Source organism: Alligator mississippiensis, chromosome 4 (genome assembly GCF_030867095.1).
Source record: "Alligator mississippiensis isolate rAllMis1 chromosome 4, rAllMis1, whole genome shotgun sequence".
Lineage (NCBI taxonomy): Eukaryota > Metazoa > Chordata > Crocodylia > Alligatoridae > Alligator > Alligator mississippiensis.
Window position 1 is genome coordinate 111,246,202 of NC_081827.1, and position 21,007 is coordinate 111,267,208.

Sequence of the window (21,007 nt, forward strand, 5' to 3'; positions counted from 1 at the left end):
ATTTTAAGATCAAATTATAAATGTTCCAAGAAAAAGGAACTTATGAAAAGTTCTTACTCGGTGGTGCTGCTGCCTCCACTGTTTTAAACAGTGAACACATGCTTGCTTAATGAGGAAAATACTCCTTTCTTTACAGACTTGAGTCCCGAAGTATACAGAGATGTATTCCAAGCTAAGTGAAGGAGGGGAGGGGGGAAGATGACAAGGAGAAGAGAGGGGTAAGCTAAGTGAAGTTGGGGGCAGAGGGGAAGGATATTTTTCTAGATCCCTTACTAAAGTATTGGTGGCATCCTGCACTTCCAAAGGATGACAAGTTTTCTGGGGACGAAAAAAGGGAATTCAGAGAGGCTGGGGAAAATATGAATTAAAGCTACAGCAGGGATGTGGAGAATAGGAAAAAATAAAGTAGTATGGGATTCTGTCCTTGCACTGATGAGTTGAACTTTACATGCAGGAAAAGGCCATGGGAAACAAGGTTTGACTATAAACTGCTACTAAAATGAGAAATACCAAGTAACAAGCTTAGTATTTTTCTTCTACTGTTATCCCAGCCTGGTACTGGAGGATGCAGTTTTCTCAATGAGAGAGAAAAAAAAGATGTACCACATACAAAAACATTTTTATTAGTAGTAATGTTATAGTTTGCTGTTTAATGCAATGCTTCAACTAGGAATACAACTTGGCAGAAGTACATACACATATATTGCATGTAATTTTAGTTGTGAGTTCAAAATATTTCAAATCCCTTATTGTTTCAGTCCTTCCTTAGTTGTTTTGTTGGAGCTCTGCTTCCTAGATGGTTAAGGCTCCCCTCATTCTGCGTAACATATTCTAATGTTGCTGAATAACAGTCTTTGTCCCCTCTGATGAACAGCAATATTGCGCACAAATAACCAATGCCTCTTCACCACTCTTTGCTTTCACTATTTGAATGCTGTGTATACTAACAGGTATATATCTATACAATATATATAAATATATATATCTATAATGTATATATATATATATAATAATGTGGGTCAGCCTTACATAGCCAACCATAAAACTTGTGCTTATCTTATTTATATGAGATCAAATGTATGGCATCAAGAATTCAACCAATTCCCAGCTGCCCTGCTTGGCAATTCACAATCTTGCCAAATGTATTTGGACACCATTTACGTGTGAAGCACTCATATTTTTTTTCTGACAGTAAGTTTTTCTTCTTTTTTGTTGAAGACAAGATTACTGGTTTTTGCAAATCAACAACTGGTTTTCATACCCTTACATTAAATAAAATGAAATAAAATAAAACAAAACAAAATAAAAATCTCCAGAGGAGACTAGGTACCTCCTCTTACATACAGTTTGAAGAGTAAATGGACATTCATTGTAGATATATTTACATTGTAACTTATCTTTATAATATTACACATGTTGTATTATTTCTGTACATAGCCAAGATATGTGGTTGGTCATGTTAAAATGCACTAGCTAAAGGTATTTACAAATTGAATACTAGTCTCTGACTCACCAAGAGCCTCTTCAAAATGGCACCAGAAGTTAAGGGATAATTTGTAAGAAAGTCCATTTATTAGTGAGCTTGGCACTCTTTCACCCCTTATTATTATTAGTTTCTGCTTCCGAAGAGAATGGCTATCTTTGGAGTACAATGGTAAAGATGGAACCACCTGTAAAAACAAAACCTGTGAGCCTCTCCAGATCAGATGAATAGAGGAGAGTATGAGAAGAGACTTCCTTCAACCAACCTGTTCCTTTGGAGGTTTAGGGAGCAGAATGCTTGGTTTGTTTCTTGTTCCCCTGTTCACTATATTGTACTTTCTTTAGTGCCAGTGGGGGAAACAGTATTTTTGTCAAACGCTCAGAAAACGACCGTTGTCCAGGAAGGACATTTTAATATATATTACAGTGATAATGCATCTAATGACACCAGATACCAAATCCTCCTGGAGTCAAAGAAAGTCTTACATTAAACATTTTAAAATGCTTCTTCATAATTACAATCCAGGGTGAATTTCTCCCACCATATCCAAAGCAGATAAAAGAATTTCCATGCACCATGATAATTTAGTGGAGGAAGGAGAGGAAGAGTGATGACATGGTCCACTGTCTGCTTTTCTTCATTCAATCAGTGCCTGGGTGAAGTTTAAGTACAGCAAATATTCCTACTTTCCTCAAATATAAAGGCAGGGATATGTGTGCAATGGCGTTATATTTTATTTCCGCAGGGAAGAAATGGTTTGGAATTAAAAATATGAAAGAACATAATTGCATGAGATGAGCTGCAGTGTGGGGTACTGTGCAAAAGCAGACTTGCTATGGCTAGATTGCAAGGCTTTGTTCCCTTGTGAATAAAGGCAGTAGAAAGCAGAAAACACATGGAATGCTCTAACTGTATCTTAGCTCAGGATGGATGATGGGTGGCTTTGCTTTATCATTTAATAACCCACGAACTACTGCACTGCATTTTGTTGTATGATATTCCGTCACGACAATATTCAGTCTCTATTATTACCTATGTTGGTTATGGTTTGGAGATGACACATTAAAAAGAAAAAGATGGGGAAAGGATTGTCTTGATTTTATCTTTTGTGTGATGGATTGAAGCTTTGAAGAGGAATCTTGATTACAGAGATTAGAGATCATATGCATCAAGATAACATGGAACTGAGTCAGGAGAGTTTGTGCACCACAAAAAGTTAAGGTCTTTGTAGGGTAGAAGTGGTAGTACAATTGTCTGAAATAGAAAAGAAATCATAGACTCATTGCTGAAAAGCCTTAGAATTTACTTTTTAATGCAGCAAGGCAAGAGGCTGTTTAAAGAAGGAAATTTTGGAAAAGAATGAAAAAGAGAAAAATAAAATATAGTTGAAAAATAAAACATAGGAGCCTCTACAAATCTCCTTCAGCAGGGAAACATTTTCTAAATAAATAAAATAAGTTAAAGTCCAAAACTAGGTACACTATATGTGGAGAGCAAACAGGATCACACATGAGTAGAAGTAGTATTTGTAGCCAACGGGACACAACAGGTTCAAAAGATCTGGAAGATAAAGAGGCAAGTCTACTATAACCATCCCAGTTGCTATTAGGAATATCTACAATGCTATTCAGGAGCCACCCACCAGCAAAAAAAAAAAAAAAAGAAAGAAAAAAAAAAGAAAAGAAAAGAAAAGAAAAGAACCAGATGCCATTAACTTTGGTGATCTAATTCTCCTTTTGTGGATTTGAAGAATCTGCCTTTTAAGCCACAGGATATCTCTTCCTGGGTAAGAATTTGGCAAGAAGAAGAGACTTAAAAGAAGAGATCATTGGCTTTGCAAAAGACTTTTGAAGTTATTTGCGTAAGATTTTAAAACTAGAATCTCCAATACCCACCAACTGCTTTTCACTATTCCTGCAACTCAGGGCTACATACAGATGTCATAGTTGTCCTGGGATACACCACTTTATCCCAGGAGAAAATTCAATTGTTCAGATGTTCATGTCCACTGACCCAGGATAAATCCTAAAAATGTTCATAGAATACAAAGTGCTAACAACTTATCCTAGGACATCACAAAATGCATCTGAACTGTTATCTCAGGATTGCATCGTTGAATCAACAGCAATGCATTTACCATTCACTAAACCCAGCTTAGAAGGGTGAAATGTGTATATGACAATCCCAGGATATTTCTGCTCCAGGACAAGCACAGACACAACTTGTCTAGGAACAAATTAAATGTCTGTTCTTAGCTAAAATGGCTGTAAATCTATTTTAACTAGCTGGTTAAGCTAGGTAATACCTACTTTGTATTACAGGAGTAGCAAAGAGCAGTGGCAGTACCTGATAGTTTCATCATAGAGTGAAAAGGTTGGAACAGCTCTGACAGCTCTGGTATATATATGTACACACACACACACACACACATACACACACACACACACAGAGCCCTGCAAGCATCTACCGAAGTCTGGGAACAGGGAGCAGTCTCTGACTGCCTGGCCCGAACCTTCAAGCACTTGAAGGTGCAGGAACCCCTTCAAGCACTTGTCCTACCCAGTGAGAGATCCCCAGAAACTGACTGGTGTCAGAGCACACCCCAGGGGCTTTGGCCTGTCCTTTCAGCTCCCCCTCATACACCTATTCTTGTGGACAAGGCTCCGGTGTCATAGTATTACCAAAAAGGAGTAAAACAGTCAGACTACAGAAGTGACTCTTTACTAATTTGGAGCTGTCTCCAGTGGTATAAAATAGGATGCCTCATTGGGAGATGAGATGGGAGGAAAAACAATATACATTATATTATAAAGATGATTCTTGGGATATTCTGAAAACATTTCCATGGGGTCTTGATTTTTCCAAGTGGACCATGTGTGAGAAAGGAATGAGAAGAAGGGATATAGAAGAGTCAGTTTCTCAACATCTCTGTGTAAATTAACAGAGGGCAAGTTTCCGGTTGCTGTTTCATCTGCTTTGCACTGCTTCAGCAGCTTGGCAAAACAGCTGGAAAACCAAGTGAAATATCCACCTGGCATTTTTGTCAGTCTATGAAAGCCCAAGACAACAGTAGAGTCAACATGTCTGGATGATGACAAACCATGCTCCTGGATCAGGATATACAGGGTATGTCAGGGGCATGGAGAGTAAAAGAGACTGCTGGAGATGTTGCAGCTGGTACAACTTTGAATAGGCCTGGGGCTACTCTTGGTTGCTTCACCAGATCATACCAATTCCTTTTAAAGTAAAGAAATTTGCTTATAGATACTTTTATTCCTCCTCTATTCTGTGTTGGTACAACCAGTCTTCAGAATCTGATCTTGGCGCTTAAATCCTTACTGACATTTATGGAGAAGAACCACCCCCCAAGAAAAACTAACTTTTACACAGTGACCCATTTGGATTGCTTGCTCTATTTTTCACAAGGCAACATTAAAAAGTATTGGCATATTTAACTGATCCTTGTGATCCCTAATAAATCAAGTGAAACTTCCAAATAGATGTCTGACATTTTTTTTTCCTTAGGTTTTGTACAGACTTGAAAACAGATTTTCAATGCTACTTCAGCTGGCCCCTTATATATCCCTTCTCCCCATTTGTTCCCCAAGGGTGACTTCAGTGCTCATGAACATTGCCAGTTAGATGTATTGTTTTGTCCTCTCAGAGAAGTGGCAAAGAATGGACAGTGACAGTAGAAACTTTTTTACAATGGACTGCCAATGTGAACTTAATCCTGATGTAGAAGGACATCCTATAGGGAGAAGAGAGAAGGGTTCAAGCTCAATGCCCATTCACTTAGAGTCCTTAGGCTATCAGTAAAGGGGCAAGCAGTGCTAATTTTAGCCTTTCATATTTATTTTTCTTTATGAATTACATATGCAGTTTACCTAATTGACATGGGAACTGAAAATTCAGCATGGAATGTGAAAATCCAGCTGGTCTTCTCCTGCCAACTACATTGCAAAGATGATGATTCTGGAATCAGGAGTTAGCCCATGTACTATTGATGGTGCATGGAGCAGAACTGAATGCAGTTCTCCCTTCCACTGCTTCATTTGCTCAGCTGCACTAACAACAGTGGTTTATATCAGTCAGTTAAGCAGACAGGATCCAAGTGACAAATGGGGCACCAAAGTGGGTAAGCAGAAAGCACTGCTTTTAAAGAATCACATTTACATCTTACAGAAACGTAATTCACCAGGGAAATGAAGTGTGGTGATTGTGAAGTGTCATGTAGGTTTGAGAGAACAAGGGAAGGTATGAGAGTTTTCTAAAACCCACAGCATTTTTAACAAGCACGTCTTTGTTTGAAGGAACAAATTATTGTGTGGTCATGAGAAATTACTACATTTCTTATTTTGCTAATCCACCACCAAACTAGATTCAACCCTTACAGATTTCAACTAACATATGTGGTATTCACCAGTCCCCCATGTCAAAGGAGGTTATACACGGTATGATGAATAGGAATTACCTTTGTACCTTAGAGTAGCTGTCAAGGAGAGCAACACAGCTATAGTTACCATACATCATACTGAATAATGCACAATTTATATTATACCCCTGGAATCTGTGTGTGTGCAGGTGTGTGTGCGTGCGTGTGCATGTTTGTGGATACATTATTTCATGTATGATGTTCTAAATTTTGAGCAATACATATCAAAGGAACTGTTGTTTCCCAGAATGAGTACAATTTAGAAGTATACGTTGAAGGTAAATTGTAATAACGTGCCTGCTATGTGCATCCTATAAGGCTTTCCACTGCTATAATGAAGGGAAATAAAGTACCTTTTTCCTCAGGATCAAAGGTAAGCCTGGTGCTGAGGAAAAGCATCAGAGGATGTGTATTGTGTTTAATTTCTCTGTGGGAGTCTGACAGGGTATAAACATTTTCTTCACATCACAGTCTCTCATTATACCATGTGATGCAACAGAACATTATATGGTATAATTGTTCCACAGAGCTTGTACTTTTTAACCTGTCAGTGTGTCCCAGGATATAAAATGGATTTGCAATTCATGTCCTGGTGACAGCTGGAGGGTTCAGAGAAGAGCAGTTGCATACATGCCAGAAGTCTAAAGTTAAAAGGTGATCTCTAGGTGGCTTAGTAGAATATATGAAACTTCCTTTCCTACTTCAGCAATGAGTGTCATTGCTGGGAAGGAGCAGTGGGTGTTGTTTCTTGAAGAAAGATATAGAAATTAACCATATTTCACTGTCTTTGATTTTTATCTGGAATTTTCAGCATTTGGATGGAAACAAACAACAGACAAACTACTGAAGCTTGGCAAGTTAATACCTTCCTGGGGTCTTCACGATATGTCAGTTGAAGGTAGTTTTGACAGATACTCAGGTCTCTGTTTTGCAAACCTTACACTGAGCAGCACTTACCCAAGTAATTGCACTGAAGCAGAAACTCAGTATGGGTTCACTGTGGGTAAAGGTTGCAAAATCAGACCATTGAGACCTGTCTGTTAGGAGATCCTTGGGTCACTTAAGATGAGTCAACTAAAGGTGCAAAGTTATTGCACATAAAGCATGTTAAAACCTTGTGTGGATGCTCTTATTCAAGTATCAAGTGACCGTAGTTCACTTTAGTTAAATCCACCTAATTTTCCCTTTCTGCCAGAAACTTTGGACTGCTAAGAATTAAAAGCATTCTATTTCCAAAGTGTTTTTGATAGCTTATTTCTGCTGAGTATCAGAAAAATATTAAAATGTAAGCCTGCAACATTTATATGCCTGTAATCCAAAAGGCTGTTATTTTGATGTTCACGTTGGAAGACTGTAATACAGTAGCATGATATGCCTAAAGGATGCAGTGGCCTATTTGTTGGGCGAACATCATTCCAGATATTGATGAATGTATTTGGATTACAACAGAGGCACCTGATGTGGGTTTCTCTGCAGAAAGCTACTCTTTAGATAAGAATGTCAAGGATCATGCCTTTTTTCCTCATCTAAAAGTTAGTATGACCCAGAGGGAGGTTTTTGACCTCACAGAGAAAAGCTGTGCACAGTACTCTGATGCACTCTCCCCTGTTCACATAGTGAGCAGTTTTGTCACAATATATATGAAATACTAAGAATACGCCAGTCAGGAGAAGTGTAAGTTAGAATATTTTAAAGTGGTGATATTGAAGTGCCTCATTCATATAATCCCTTATTCCTCCCTGACCTTTTATTACTGTTATCCCCTGATACGTACCGATAATATTGCTCCATGCTGATAAAAAGGCAACATGGCCAGCTCCTTATCTTTTCAACAAAGTGTAGATAATCTCTTCTAGCCACCTAACAAGGGCCTAACAGGGACCTTGGCACATACCCAGAATCAGTTCCAAGTGATGCGCAATGCAAGGTTATTCTGTTCCTTAGCACAAATAAATTAGTAAGCATCTTATTTCTGTTGGACACTAGGACAGACTTTTTCATGTTAATACTCCAGCTCATAGACCAACCTCTTAACATTTGTGCTCATCTGAAGTGGCCAAACCAAAGTCTCTTTCCTTAAAAACAACCTACTATTTTTGGCTTCAGTTCAGTTCCTTGATTTTGGCCACATGGCTCTTAATTTAATGAAAACTTCGCATTTACAATTGGCTTTAATTTTTGATTTTTATGCCCAGGACACAGATGACACTAAAGGGAAGACATGTCTAATAGAGGCAAAAGAGAGATTCACAAGAGAGCATTATAGAAGAGGAATTAAACGAACAAAATTCTCAACTGCTTTGGCATACGAAGGCTTCTAGGAAGTCCATGGGGCATAAAGAGCTGAAAAGGACTTCCTCTTTCTTCATTTTCATCTCTGCTTGGTAGAGGCACCGTGAGACTGAGTCCCTTAGACAAGGAAAGCTGACACACTTGGAACAATGAATAAATGAATCACTGGTTCAGACAAAGAAACCTTTTGCCTGATATATGTTTGAAGATGAAAGAGACCCCTTATTTCATCTACACATCCCCTAAATTCCTTGAGGATAATTATTTTTGTAAAAAGGGGGGGGAGGGTAAATGAATTTCTCAAAGATGAACAGTTAGCCTTACATTATGATTCTCAACATGAGACCTTGACAAAAGTACTTAAGTTTGCTCTGAACCTGGCAAACAACCTTTGTAATACAGGTTCTTTTGGATTGCTCCTTGCCTCCATACATTCTAAACCTTGTCCCTCCTGAATGTATTGATGTTTTATTTATTGTCCAAGTTTTCTTACATTTTTTTTTTCAAATGGACACACATCAGCAGACCAAAAGAAAAGAAAGGGTGTTATTATTCCATACAAACTGAAACAAATCATAGACACTAAAGCCCTTCTCCATGAGACCATCGGGAAGCAAGAAACTGTGCCTCAAGGCTGCTTTTTCTACTGACCCTTCATTTCATCCCAACATTCCCAAAGAAAAAAGGTTTTTTAAGTGCAGTTCTCAAAGATGGAGCTGAGGCCCCATGTCAGTGTCTCCACTGGGCTCCTTGATTGCACATTCCATACTAGAGCATAAAGTGCTATGGCATTGTTTTTTTGTGTGTTTTTTTAAACTTGGAACGTCTTCCCCCTTTCTGTGATTTTTATTTTTTACCTTGTGGCTCCTATGTTCTTGTAATGACACATAAGAAGGTGCTTAAAGGTTTTCTTGAAGGTAGCATTGCAGAGGGCGTAGCAGGCAGGATTGATGGTGCTGTTGATATAACAGAGCCAGTAACCAATAGTCCAAACAGTGCCGGGGATGCAGGGCCCACAGAAGCTGTTGATAAGCACCATCACATTGTATGGTGTCCAGGTAACGATGAAGGCCAAGAGAATTGCTAAGATAGTCCTGGTCACTTTTTTTTCTCTAGATGGGGGTGGTTTCTTTTTGGCTGGCTGCTTGGTCATCTTGACAATTTTACGGGCTACGCTGTTCTGCTTCTCATCCCCGTTTTGGCCAGTGGTACCTACAATCTCCACAGTTGTGTTGGTTGGGACACAACAGTCCCCCTTTTGGGATTTTGTGACTATCCTGATGCATGTCAGCTTGGAGTTCTCAGCTTTGGAGTGGGCTTGAGAAATGGAAGCCCTGTTGGCTTCTTTGGCAACTTCATTCTCCTTCATGTTGGAAGCAATGACACTGACAGAGGTGGAATCATTAGAGCTCTCCTTCTCCTCCCCTTGAATACAGTTCTCTATTACACTCTCTCCAGTGGCTTTACCATTCTGAATTTTGCTATGGTCCAACCCATCATCGCTGACTGGGATGTTGTTATTGTTTGGTTTCACTATTTTACCTTGGACTAGACTGGGACAAACTGGATCTTGATTTTGTGCTGGTTCCTTTTTTCCTTTTTTCATCCTGCTCTTGCTGGCACGAGATATTTGCCAGTAGAGAATGGTCATAATGACAACGGGCAGGTAGAACGCTGCAATGGCAGTGCCAAAAGTGACAGCTGGATTGGAAAAGAACTGGATGTAGCAATCCCTATCGGGAACTGTTCTTCCCCCAACGATAAACTGCCAGAACAGAATTGCAGGTGCCCACAAGATGAAGGACAGCACCCAAGCAGCAGCAATCATCATGCCTGCCATCTTAGTGGTCCGCTTTACAGGGTATGTCAGAGGCTTGGTGACACAAAAGAATCTGTCAAAGCTAATAATGAGAAGGTTCATGACAGAGGCATTGCTGACCACATAGTCAAGAGCCAGCCACAAGTCACATACTACAGGCCCTAAGGGCCAGTAGCCAATCACAGTGTAAAGTGTGTATAGGTTCATAGAAAAGACACCGATGATCAAGTCAGCACATGCCAAGCTGAACAAGAAGTAGTTGTTGACAGTCTGCAGGTGCCTGTTCACTTTGATTGACACCATGACCAAAATGTTCCCAATGATAGTCACTAGACTGAGAGACCCGGCTACCAGGACTATGAAGATCACCTCAACTGTTTTATAGGGGCTTCCCAGTGCCATTTCATTGTCCGTAGAAGCATTTATGTACGTTGAGTTATTCATTTCTGTGTCTATAACAAGAAACCCGATGACCAATTATCACTTAAGCCTGCAGAGGAAAGAAAGAAAACAAAATCATTATGAAATTTACCCTTGATTCTTAACAAATAAAACCCAAGAAAACTGTATGGAAAGCACTTAACTATAGTAACTTGGAGTGAGCTGGACTATTTGTGTATGAGTTATCTGAAAAATATTGTGATTTGTACTCTTCTTTGAAATAATACACAGTTGAGATTAAAATGCAATTAAAAAGCTTTTTTTTTATATATATTCTATTTCCATTTAAGAACTATTTGTGGTTTTAATTTGGATCTATGTTTGCATTCACTCCCCATACTTCCAAATTTAGTTTGTTGTGATTCAGGGCTTTTCCCAGCCTATATCTAAATTAAAGCTTTTGGCGGGTGGGGGAGCCCAACCTGAAGAACACATAGTTATTAAAATATTGAAAGCAGATGAGTTTTATTTGGAACTGGGTGGTAAAAGATCATTTAAGTTTCTTTCTGTTTCTCTCTTTTTTTTTCCAACGTGCCAACCCAAAAGTCTTCTGTGAGGTTCAAGGAACAAATTGGTGTACTCTTTCCCCATAAGTTTCTTATACTGCAATTACTTTTTGTCACAGTTTGCAAAGATGTTGGCGCTGCTTGGGAAACTGAAAAATAATTCTGACAAGATACTCTACTGATAAAAATCTGCATAGCTCCGTTGAGGTCAACAGAATTAAGTGACTCTTATCAGCTCAGGGTCTGGCCATCTATTTAGAAACAAATCTGCATATATGATATTACATTTATTTTTTCACAAATTTCAGCAAAGTTTTTTAAAGTGGTTCTATACATTTTTACATGCTTGTGCATGAAAAAAAATGCTCTTTTAACAGAAAGAATTCACCCCCTGTTTTGTGACATCATAAATGGACTAAGTCATTTGTGTTACAAAAATCTATGGCATAAGGTAGCAGATGAACCACAAAGAAACAAACAAACAAAAAAGAATCCAGTCTTCTTCATATTTTTCAATCCCCTTTTTGTTCTGTACAACATACTGACATTACCTAATAAATAATACTTAAAATACTAGTAATGTATACATGATAGATGACCAAGAAACTAGCATCTGTTTTTGCCTTATGGTTATCAACCACACTTTTCTACATCCCACTGAAATCAATAGAATGCAGTAGAAGTGTGCAGCTTCTGAGTGCACATTATTTATGTGCTCTGCTCAAGGGATTATAAAAGCATGAAGGCCAGATGTGGTACAGAAGTCAGATTGTTTCTAATTGGAACATTTCCCAAAGTTTTCCAGAAGGCAATGGTACTTTAAGACACAACTTTAAAGTTTGTGTGTGACTAAAGAAAGAAAAAAATCAATTCAACTGGTGTGATAGATATTTACTACTGCAGGGAGATCAAGAGATTCTTCTGTGGTAGTTGATATTAAACAGATAACTTTACATTCATGCAAATGTGTGCATGTATTTGTGTGGGCACACAGTTTCATAGTTGGTAGGGTCAGAAGGGACCTGAGCAGATCATCTAGTCCGACCCCCTGCCATGGGCAGGAAAGGATGCTGGGGTCAAACGATCCCGGCAAGGTGTCTATCTAGCCTCCTTTTGAAGACCCCCAGGGTAGGAGTGAGCACCACTTCCCTTGGAACTTGGTTCCAGATCCTAGCTGCTTTGACTGTGAAGTAGTGTCTCCTGATATCTAGCCTGAATCTACTCTACATCAACTTATGGCCATTATTCCTTGTTACTCCCAGTAGTGCTCGGGGGAACAGGGACTCTCCCATTGCCTGCTGGTCCCCCTTGGCCAGTTTATAGATGGCTACCAGATCCCATCTCAATCTTCTCTTATGGAGGCTGAACAGGTTCAGGTCCTGTATCTGCTCCTTGTAAAGCCTGCCTTGCTGCCTCCTGATCATGCAAGTGGCCCTCCTCTGCACCCTCTCAATGCTGTCCACATCCCTCCTGAAGTGCGGCGCCCAGAACTGGATGCAGTACTCCAACTGCGGCCTGACCAGTGTCGCATAGAGGGGGAGGATCACCTCCTTGGACCTGCTCATGATGCATCTGTGGATGCATGACAAGGTGCGGTTAGCCTTCCTGACCGTGTCCTCACATTGTCAGCCCATGTTCATCTTGGAGTCAGTAATGACTCCAAGATCCTTTTCTGCCTCTGTGCTGACTAGAAGGGAGTTCCCCAGCCTGTAGGTATACTGCTGGTTCTTACTCCCCAGGTACAGCACCTTGCACTTGTCAGTATTGAAACCCATCCTGTTCTCATCCGCCCACCCCTGTAACCGGTCCAGATCTAATTGCAGCCTGTCCCTCTCCTCTAGTGTGCCCACTTCTCCCCACATGTTAGTGTCATCTATGAATTTGAACAAGGTGCTTTTCACCCCCTCGCCCAAGTCACTGATAAAGATACTGAACGGTGTGGGCCCAAGGACCAAGCCCTGGGGAACCCCACTGCCCACATGGCCTTCATGCTTTAATAAACGACCACCACTCTCTGGGTGCGGACCTCCAGCCAAATAGTGGCCCATCTGACCATGTAGGCATCAACACCACAGTCGCCTAATTTTTTAATGAGAATGGGGTGAGAGACAGTGTTGAAGGCCTTCCTAAAGTCCAGAAAGACTACATGCTTGTACGTATATGTGTTCATGCATATAGAATGCTATACACATACCTTTTATACAGTATACATACACTTTCAAACCCATATAATCCATAACTTATAACTAGGATAATAGATTTTCACCATAATTAATACCCCCCACCCCCCAAAGAACCCCTTGGGTTTGTGGAGATGCTGGGGGACTACATCAAATTTAAGCATGTTTTGCCTGAACTTTGTCTTTCAATTAAAACAAATGAAGAATGATGGACTAAAAATGGTGCTTATCTATTTTTCTCTAATATTACCATTACCTGAGATTTTGTGGAAAAGGCTTGTAGAACTGTAAACATAGCTGAGTAAAAGATGCTGCAACTTTATTGTTATGATTGTACTAGCCAATTGCCCGTCAGGAATGATGTAGGGGGTGAGGGGCAGGTGGGGACGGAGTGCCACCACCCACCACCCCACGCTGCCACTGCCTCCCAGGAGTGTGTGTGTGTGGGGGAAACCTTGCTCCACCGCCCCCTCCATCCCCCTTGACAAGCACCCTGTGCCTCCGTCCGCTCCGTCACCACCACCTCCAGGGAGCAGGGCTGGGTGTTGGGGGGACCAGGCCAGCACCGCTGGCCTTGTCCCCCTGCTCTGTCCCCACCATGCAATGGCAATACTCTGCCATGCCACTGCCACCGCATCCTGTCTGGAATGCTCTTGGAGCACTCTGGTTGTTTCAGTAACCAATCAGAGTGCTCCAAGAGCGTTACAGACAGACAGACAGATGGCCTAAGCCCTTTATTATATTAGAATTATAAAAAATATGGATGGATGGTGAGATGTATATGTGGTGGGATATGTGGTGAGAACATCAGATACTTTTGTTTTTTGACACATGAGTGAATATTAGACATGAGGCTGGAGAAAAGTGTACATTGGAGGGAGAAAAAGGTTGAGACAGAGAGAGAGATCATTTTAATTCAGGTATGTGTTTGGTATCTTGTGAATAGGCTAAAGGGAATTCAATAAAGAGTGTATAAAAATAAAAGATTCCACGTCATGAATCAATAATGCTGTATGATTGCTGTATGTATTACAAAGCTTTTTTTGGACACAAAACCTTAAGAATAGAATATTCAGAATTTCTTCCAAATGGAGCGGGTGTGGATCATTTTAGAAAAATATATTTTTGTTTAAATATATTGTTTTGTCCAAGTGAAACCTTTTTTGGAAATTTGTTGATTTCAGTGAAGTTTTTAACTGGAGGATTTCTGAGCTCTAGGGCTCTCTGATCAGAAAGGATGGGGAGGGGTGGGGGGAAGAAACAAAGAGAGAGAGAGAGAGAGAGAGAGAGAGAGAGGAGTTAACTTAAAACCAGACCTTTTAAACCTGCAAACAGGCATTTCATATCATTCCATTTTGCAAAAATGTGCCAAATATTTTACTTTTATTCCAATGTGGTACAAAAACAAATAGCAAAACTTTGACATTTGCTATAGAATGGAATTGTCATCTGATAGCCAATTCTATTCCTAGGCTTTCCCAACTTCATCTTCTACTCTCATTTCTTCCTCAGAGAAATTCAGTTATTCATGAATAGTTCATTTGATTCAAGGGTTGGGGGGAAACCCAAGCTAATTTTACTTACCAGAAACAGGATTTTGCTGAGTGCTTTTAAACACAAAAACATTTTCCCCGACAAGCATGTTTTCTTACAGCATTCTTTCTTTGCCCTGAGCTTTCCTGCAGTGCAAAAGTCAGTCTCACCTATAAACCAAAAACAATAGGATCCTGTTTAAAGGGATACTTACTTTTTCCTCTGGTGCACAGAAATATTGGACCAAATTCTGCTGCTGCTTACTTCAATACTCTCTCTTGGTTTGTGCCCATGTAAATTAGATAATGCTATTTTCACTCAGGTTAATGGAAACTAAGCAACTCAATCTGGATTGGAGAAACATTTTATTAAAAACAACTAGTTTATCAAAACTGTTGTATAGTAATTGAGCACCAGTGTTGTCCTCTGCACTGCAAATAAACCATATGTAAAAAAACCCAAATCTCTTCCTTTTATTCAAAGCCCATTAAAGTCTGTTAGAATTTTTCCATTAATTCCAATGGGTTTCAGATATCTCTTGTTGATATCCATGGTTACTTTCCCAGCAATAGTTCACATGTCACTTCTAGGCCCTTTTTTGCTTCAGGAATATAATAACACTAGCATGTCACATAGACCAGATCCTTAATTATGGTGTTGACGTGTGACTGGAATTCAGTAGGCAAGCCCAGGGGTGGAGGTACTCTAATTCATCATGACTTCTTATCAGTTCTGTGGTGATTGAGCGACTAAGGGGTCCGGTTATAGCTCCAGAGACCTATGTTCTAGTCTTGCTTGGGGCTTTCCTCAAAGGTTGCCCTCTGTCTATCCAACTAAATGGATACATTCAAGCTGGAAAGTCAGGCAGCTTGATGTGTTGCTGGCCACATTGCTCTGTTAAGTGCTGTTGCTTCCAGAAGCTCATGCACACATATATCAGTGGATTTGCAAAGTTGGACACTGCCCATATGGGTCATTATGATAGATGTTTTAATAGTAACTTCGTATTTGCTAGTCAGATCAGTAAAGAAAAGAAATCCATTTGATTTTTTGGGATAAATTCTCAGGCTTATACTTCTAAACATACAGCTTTCTGTTATGAAACCACAATAGTATCGATGTGAAAACATTGAATATCATGGGCCCAATCATGGGGCCTGATCATATTCAGTGGGCCTGATCCAGCAAAGGGGGGGGGAGGGCGGGCAGAAGGCTGATCCAGGTTGGTTGCTCTCCCACTGCCCAGCAAGGTTCCCCCCTCTCCCCATGTCCCTGGACAGCAGTAGTGGGGGCTGGGCAGGTGGATTTCCTTTCCCTTCCTGCTCCCCTGGGGCAGTGCTGGCAGCCAAAGTAAACTGTGAAGGCAGACGGGGGTTGAGTGGGGATCTAGGGTGCTGGGGGGACAGGGAATGATGGGCCTGATCGGTTGGCGGGCCAATCTGGGCTGGTGGCGGATGAGGGCAGGGGGCCGTTGCCTGATCAGTGGGTTTGGGGGGCAGCATGCCTGATCTGGGTCAGTAGGAGAGGGGGTGCGGGTGAGATGTTAACATTAATGTGTAGCCTAGAGTGGCTACATGTTAGTGTAACACGAGCTGGGTAACTTGGATCAGAGATAAACCTAGGGCTTTGTTACACATTAATTTTAGGTGGCTCCTGGAGCTTTTAACCCCTGGATTACCCACACATTAACACCTAAAACTAGTTTTATGCACACTTTAGGTGGCTTAAAGTTACATCATAGCAGGGCAAGTTTCTCTCTAATCTGTGGTACCCAGCTTGTGTTCCATTAATGTGTAGCCACTCCCCACAGATGAGTTGCCCAAGTTACAGTCCTCCAATATCCCAGAATGCAATGTCCCTTCCTCTTTTGTTTTGTATGGACAAACTTTCCACTCCTGAACTCTACTGCCCACAGACTAGTTCTGGCACCAAGCCATCTCCCTCTCCAACCCCCAGGGATATGACTTTCCTACCCCCAGTGGTGCAACCCTGTGCAGATAGTCTGCAGAACACATGCCAGCTAGTCAGGTTACAGGGCATAGGTAGACCCAGGAGTCTAGCGCGGCTGGGAAAGAACAAGGTGGGGGCCAGAACAGGTCCCAATAAACTGGGGCTTTCTTCATGGGCAGGGGGAGTAGCTCCCCCCAAAAATGCCTTCCTTCACCATTTCCATCTCCCAATTACTCTGTGAAGCATGACCAGTGTACCCCAATCCCAAATCCCAATTTACTAAAACATAAGACCTTCTTTGATTTACAGTTTTATAACAAATTCTTTTTTTAAAATTTCCTTTTATTTTATCCTTCAGTGGGTGACTTCCTTCATTTCACCACCCTTCTCCCATCCCCATTTCTCTTTAACCTCCCATTTCATTACCCACCCCCATCCTATTAACTCTCTGCCTCCCAGCTTCATGTTCCACCCTCCCCTCCAACAACCCATCTCTCATTCCCCCCACCTAGAGCAGAGATAGAAGCCTGCCCTGGTTCACCAGCCCTGTAGTGGCAACTCAGCTGTAGCTCCTAGTCAGGCCTCTGCTCACCAGCCTCCTAGTAGCAAGTTACAGCTGTGCAGGTGGGGGGACAGTCGGAGAAGGTTTTTAGCCTTAAGATATGACTGCTTCAAACTCAAGCTAGCACTGACACTGATAAACAGCTGAGCAAGCCAAATTGCAATGTGCAACAAGGCCCCTAGTCTGGAGTGGCATAACTTTAAGAAGCCTAAAGAGTACTTAAAACTAGTTTAATGTGTTAATATGTGGATAATCAAGGGGTTAAGAGCACCAGGAGCTGCCTAAAATTAACATGTAAGGGTCGTTGGGCAGAATTGATAAACTTACTGAAATGTAGCGGTGCTGCACACTATGAATACTGCTGGCCAGATAGGAAGCCCAGCATCTTTGTGGAAATTGTTGTTGTGACGGTAAAAGAGCAGCTATTGAAGTAATGGTGATAGGTTGGACCACAGTGCACACTTCCCATACCTTCCTCCCATGAAGAAAATGGGGAACTAAGTTTAGTAGCTCCATAGCCTCAGCACAGCTCATGGGAGGACAGATTATCCTCTTTCTCATTTTCTTTCTTACATTTCTTTAGCATCCATCTGAGATATTTAGGCAGAGTTCTGGGGAGTGAACTTGTATTTAGAAACTATGTGTCACAATACCTGGGAACTATAGCTGGCACAATGAAGCAAACCAGTGAGATTCAGGATGTTGGTTGTACTCCAGTAAGCAGACCCTGAATATAACATGCAGATATCTGTATACACGAGGGAAAGACAAGAACTTGAAGTATATCAACTTACCATCATCACTAGATACCATCATCACTAGACGCGGTGCAATAATGGAAAATGCCCCCCGATGTGTTTTCCCCACGCTGTCACTCCCCTAAGGCACAGGTTAATCCTGTAGCATAATTGCAACTCTAAAACCTTAAATTAGAAGATCCATTTTTTACAACATCCCTCACAAGGACAGTTACTATAATTTTGTGTGTGTTGAAAAATCTGACTGATATGATGAGCTCATTAAGTTTTTATTAGGGAAACACTCTCTTTGTTTTGTATTAGTAATCACGTTTAATATGATGAGGTTAGAATGGGGGCTTAGGAAAATGTACAAAGCCCAGGAGACTTCTCAGGAAAGAGACAGTCTATATTTGCAGGTTGGGTCTGTTGACTTCATTTAGGCTCCCCAGGACTGCAAGTGTGTTGCTAGATTGGGGTCAATGTGCTGAGCACATTTCAGGACCCAAAGCAAGAGCAAAAAAATATTTTACTAGTTGTTTTTTTTTAATTCAAACTTCTGAATAGGCTATTTGCTTTCTGCTGCCAGAAAAGATGGGTCTTTGTATTCCCCCTGCACTGATCTGTGGGCTGTGCAATTTCTAGATAACACTTCATTCTGTGCACTTTTTTTGCAGCCTCACGGGAAAGAATGTCATTAACTTGATGGACTTTGCTGAAGAACTTATGAGAGGTTACAAATATAATCTTTTCTTTTGGTTAAAAATCATGAAGTGTTCTCACATAGCAAAGAAGCTGAAGTCTTTTCCTTATAGATTATGTTGGGCAATCTGCTAGAGACAAGATGCATCTCTCTGGAGTGCTTTTGATTTTGCTGTGATGCCCATTCTTTTCCTTGGCTTCGTGTGGCCCCAGACCAGCATGCTTCCTGTAAAAACCATATGCCAGAGGCTACACTCTCCCTGATCAGTTCCCTTCTTTCACCTGAAGAGTATTTAATGGCACAGCAAGCACTCTTTGGGCATGTCTTTAAACAGTAAATGGGTCACTGTTTCATAAAATTAACAGCACAAATGTATATTGTGTCTCTGGCAACCAAAAAAAATAAAGTAAATGTAAAAAATACTCCAAAGAACAGTGGGGAGTTGTACATGAGTGGGTGCAAGTGCCTGCATTGATGATACTGCCTTAATTCCATCTTCAGAGCTGAGGGAGTTGTACAGGACTTAATTATATCTTGCTCACTGCCCTTCCAATAGTCTAAAACTGGTTGATGTACTGACTTGAGCACTATAGCTGGAGCTCAAAACTGCACAGAGGAAAGGCCAACATTAGTAAAGATATAGTTTCCATAGTTGCAGGAAGCAGCAGAAAATGAGCTACGACTCCTGTTAGAGTCTAACTAGGAATGTGCTGCTGCTGTTGCTGTTATTATTCTGCTGTGGGTGAGGACACCTTCTTTGGAAGCTGTTCTCTAAACAGCTTCTCCAAAATGCATTTCTTTTTGGTAGTGTTGGAGCATTTACATGATCATGAAAATATTTTCATTCTCTTTTGACCATCTCATAACACTATTTGCTTTTGCTTGCTCCTATACGAGGCAATATTAGGCAAACATGCAAAACCTTATGTACTTTTTTTGATCCACAAAACCAAAACTGGATTTGACCTACCAAACCAGAGTGTATCTCTCCTCACACCTCTCCTCATTCCTACTTAGGGCTGCGTGCAAAAAGCTCTCATGCCACTGATTAGTGAAAAAGTAGTCACACACACAGAGAGATGAGTCTTCTTATAATTCTGTTCAAACTATACCTGGATTACTGCATGCAACTCTGGGTATCTCAGTCTTCAAACAAGGTCTGCAAAAAGAAGGAACTTGCAGAAGGCAATAAAAAAGTACTGGCCTAATTCACCACTTGACATCAATGAAACTGTATTATTTAGAGAAGATTGGCTTTGGGAAGCTGAAAAACAGACAGCTTTTCTATTTCACAGGGGCTCTGGAAATCCAGGCACCCAGAATTATGGGACACCAGAAGCTCAGAAAGCAAAACAGAGGAGGTGGTACTGTGGATGTATAATTTCTCTGATGTTTCACCTAACATGTGCTTCCGCTGCAAGTACAGGACCCCAGAAAATGTCTTTAATCTCACTGCCTTCCAAATGCACTCCTGCTCATTTGTACCGCAAAGTGATGGGAAAATAAAAGACAAGAAGAATGAGAAACTGCTTCCTTCCTTCCTTCCTTTTTATTTGCTGGGATCCTTTAATGGGTAAGCTTATTAGGAGTTATGACTTGCTGCCAAAGGACATATCAGTTCCTGACTATGGATAGTTACTTCCGCTACTTCCTTGACCACTAGAGTCTATACATTACAGTATCCATGCTCAGCATGTAGGGATATGCCTTTTAATTGCAACAACCTGTGCTGACATAAATGGGAAGTCCACTGTTCTTGATGTGAAGCTTTCCACTGGTCATAGCAGCGCACATTAATATTTACAGGGGAATGAAGGATCAAAAGCAGGATTTTTAAAGGATTTGCAGCACACAGTGAAATTACAGCACCATCTTAAAGCTGTATTAGTAGTCCCCATTTTAGAAATTGGTGTTTCAAACTATCTTCGCATCTGCAGAGAGCCACAACCATTATATGCCACATATGTTAAAGATCAGCACCATGAGGCTGATGTTTTCAAAGATGCCTAGGGAATTTGGACATGACGCACCCATTGAAATTAGTGGGGAACCCTGCATCTGCATTGCCAGTGTACTTTAGAAAATCTTAGATGTTCTAGTTAATGAAGTTCAGAATTTAAAACCCGTTATTCATCCTTATGGATGATATTGTCAGGTAAGAAGTCATTTGTAAAAATATGGGCTGCTGCATTCTGTACTTGCTGGGGATCTCCTTTCATGAGTACTGCACCTCATGGGTGTACTTTTTGTTAGGTATTACTACTGATCTCTATATATTGGCCAAGGCTAAGAGCAAGCCTTGTGGATCTGCCAGTCTGGGGACAAACCAGAGCAGGGAAACTGGAGAGAAGGAGTATCACTGAAGC

The 21,007-nt window shown here is 40.8% G+C and overlaps 1 protein-coding gene across 2 annotated transcripts in view; it reads right to left on the bottom strand.

The window, feature by feature from the left end:
- Positions 1–600: 600 nt before the first annotated feature.
- The window catches only part of CHRM2 (cholinergic receptor muscarinic 2), a 137,415-nt gene continuing 117,008 nt past the window's right edge, over positions 601–21,007 (bottom strand). The window contains exons 2-3 of one of the 2 annotated variants that reach the window (XM_019489689.2): positions 14,741–14,859; positions 601–10,519 (exon numbers count right to left, since the gene is read on the bottom strand). In XM_019489689.2, coding sequence (XP_019345234.1) covers positions 9,064–10,473 — 1,410 coding nt within the window. In that variant the 5' untranslated portion in view covers positions 10,474–10,519; positions 14,741–14,859 and the 3' untranslated portion in view covers positions 601–9,063. The remainder of the gene's footprint in view (positions 10,520–14,740; positions 14,860–21,007) is intronic. The other variant, XM_019489692.2, reaches the window with a different exon arrangement.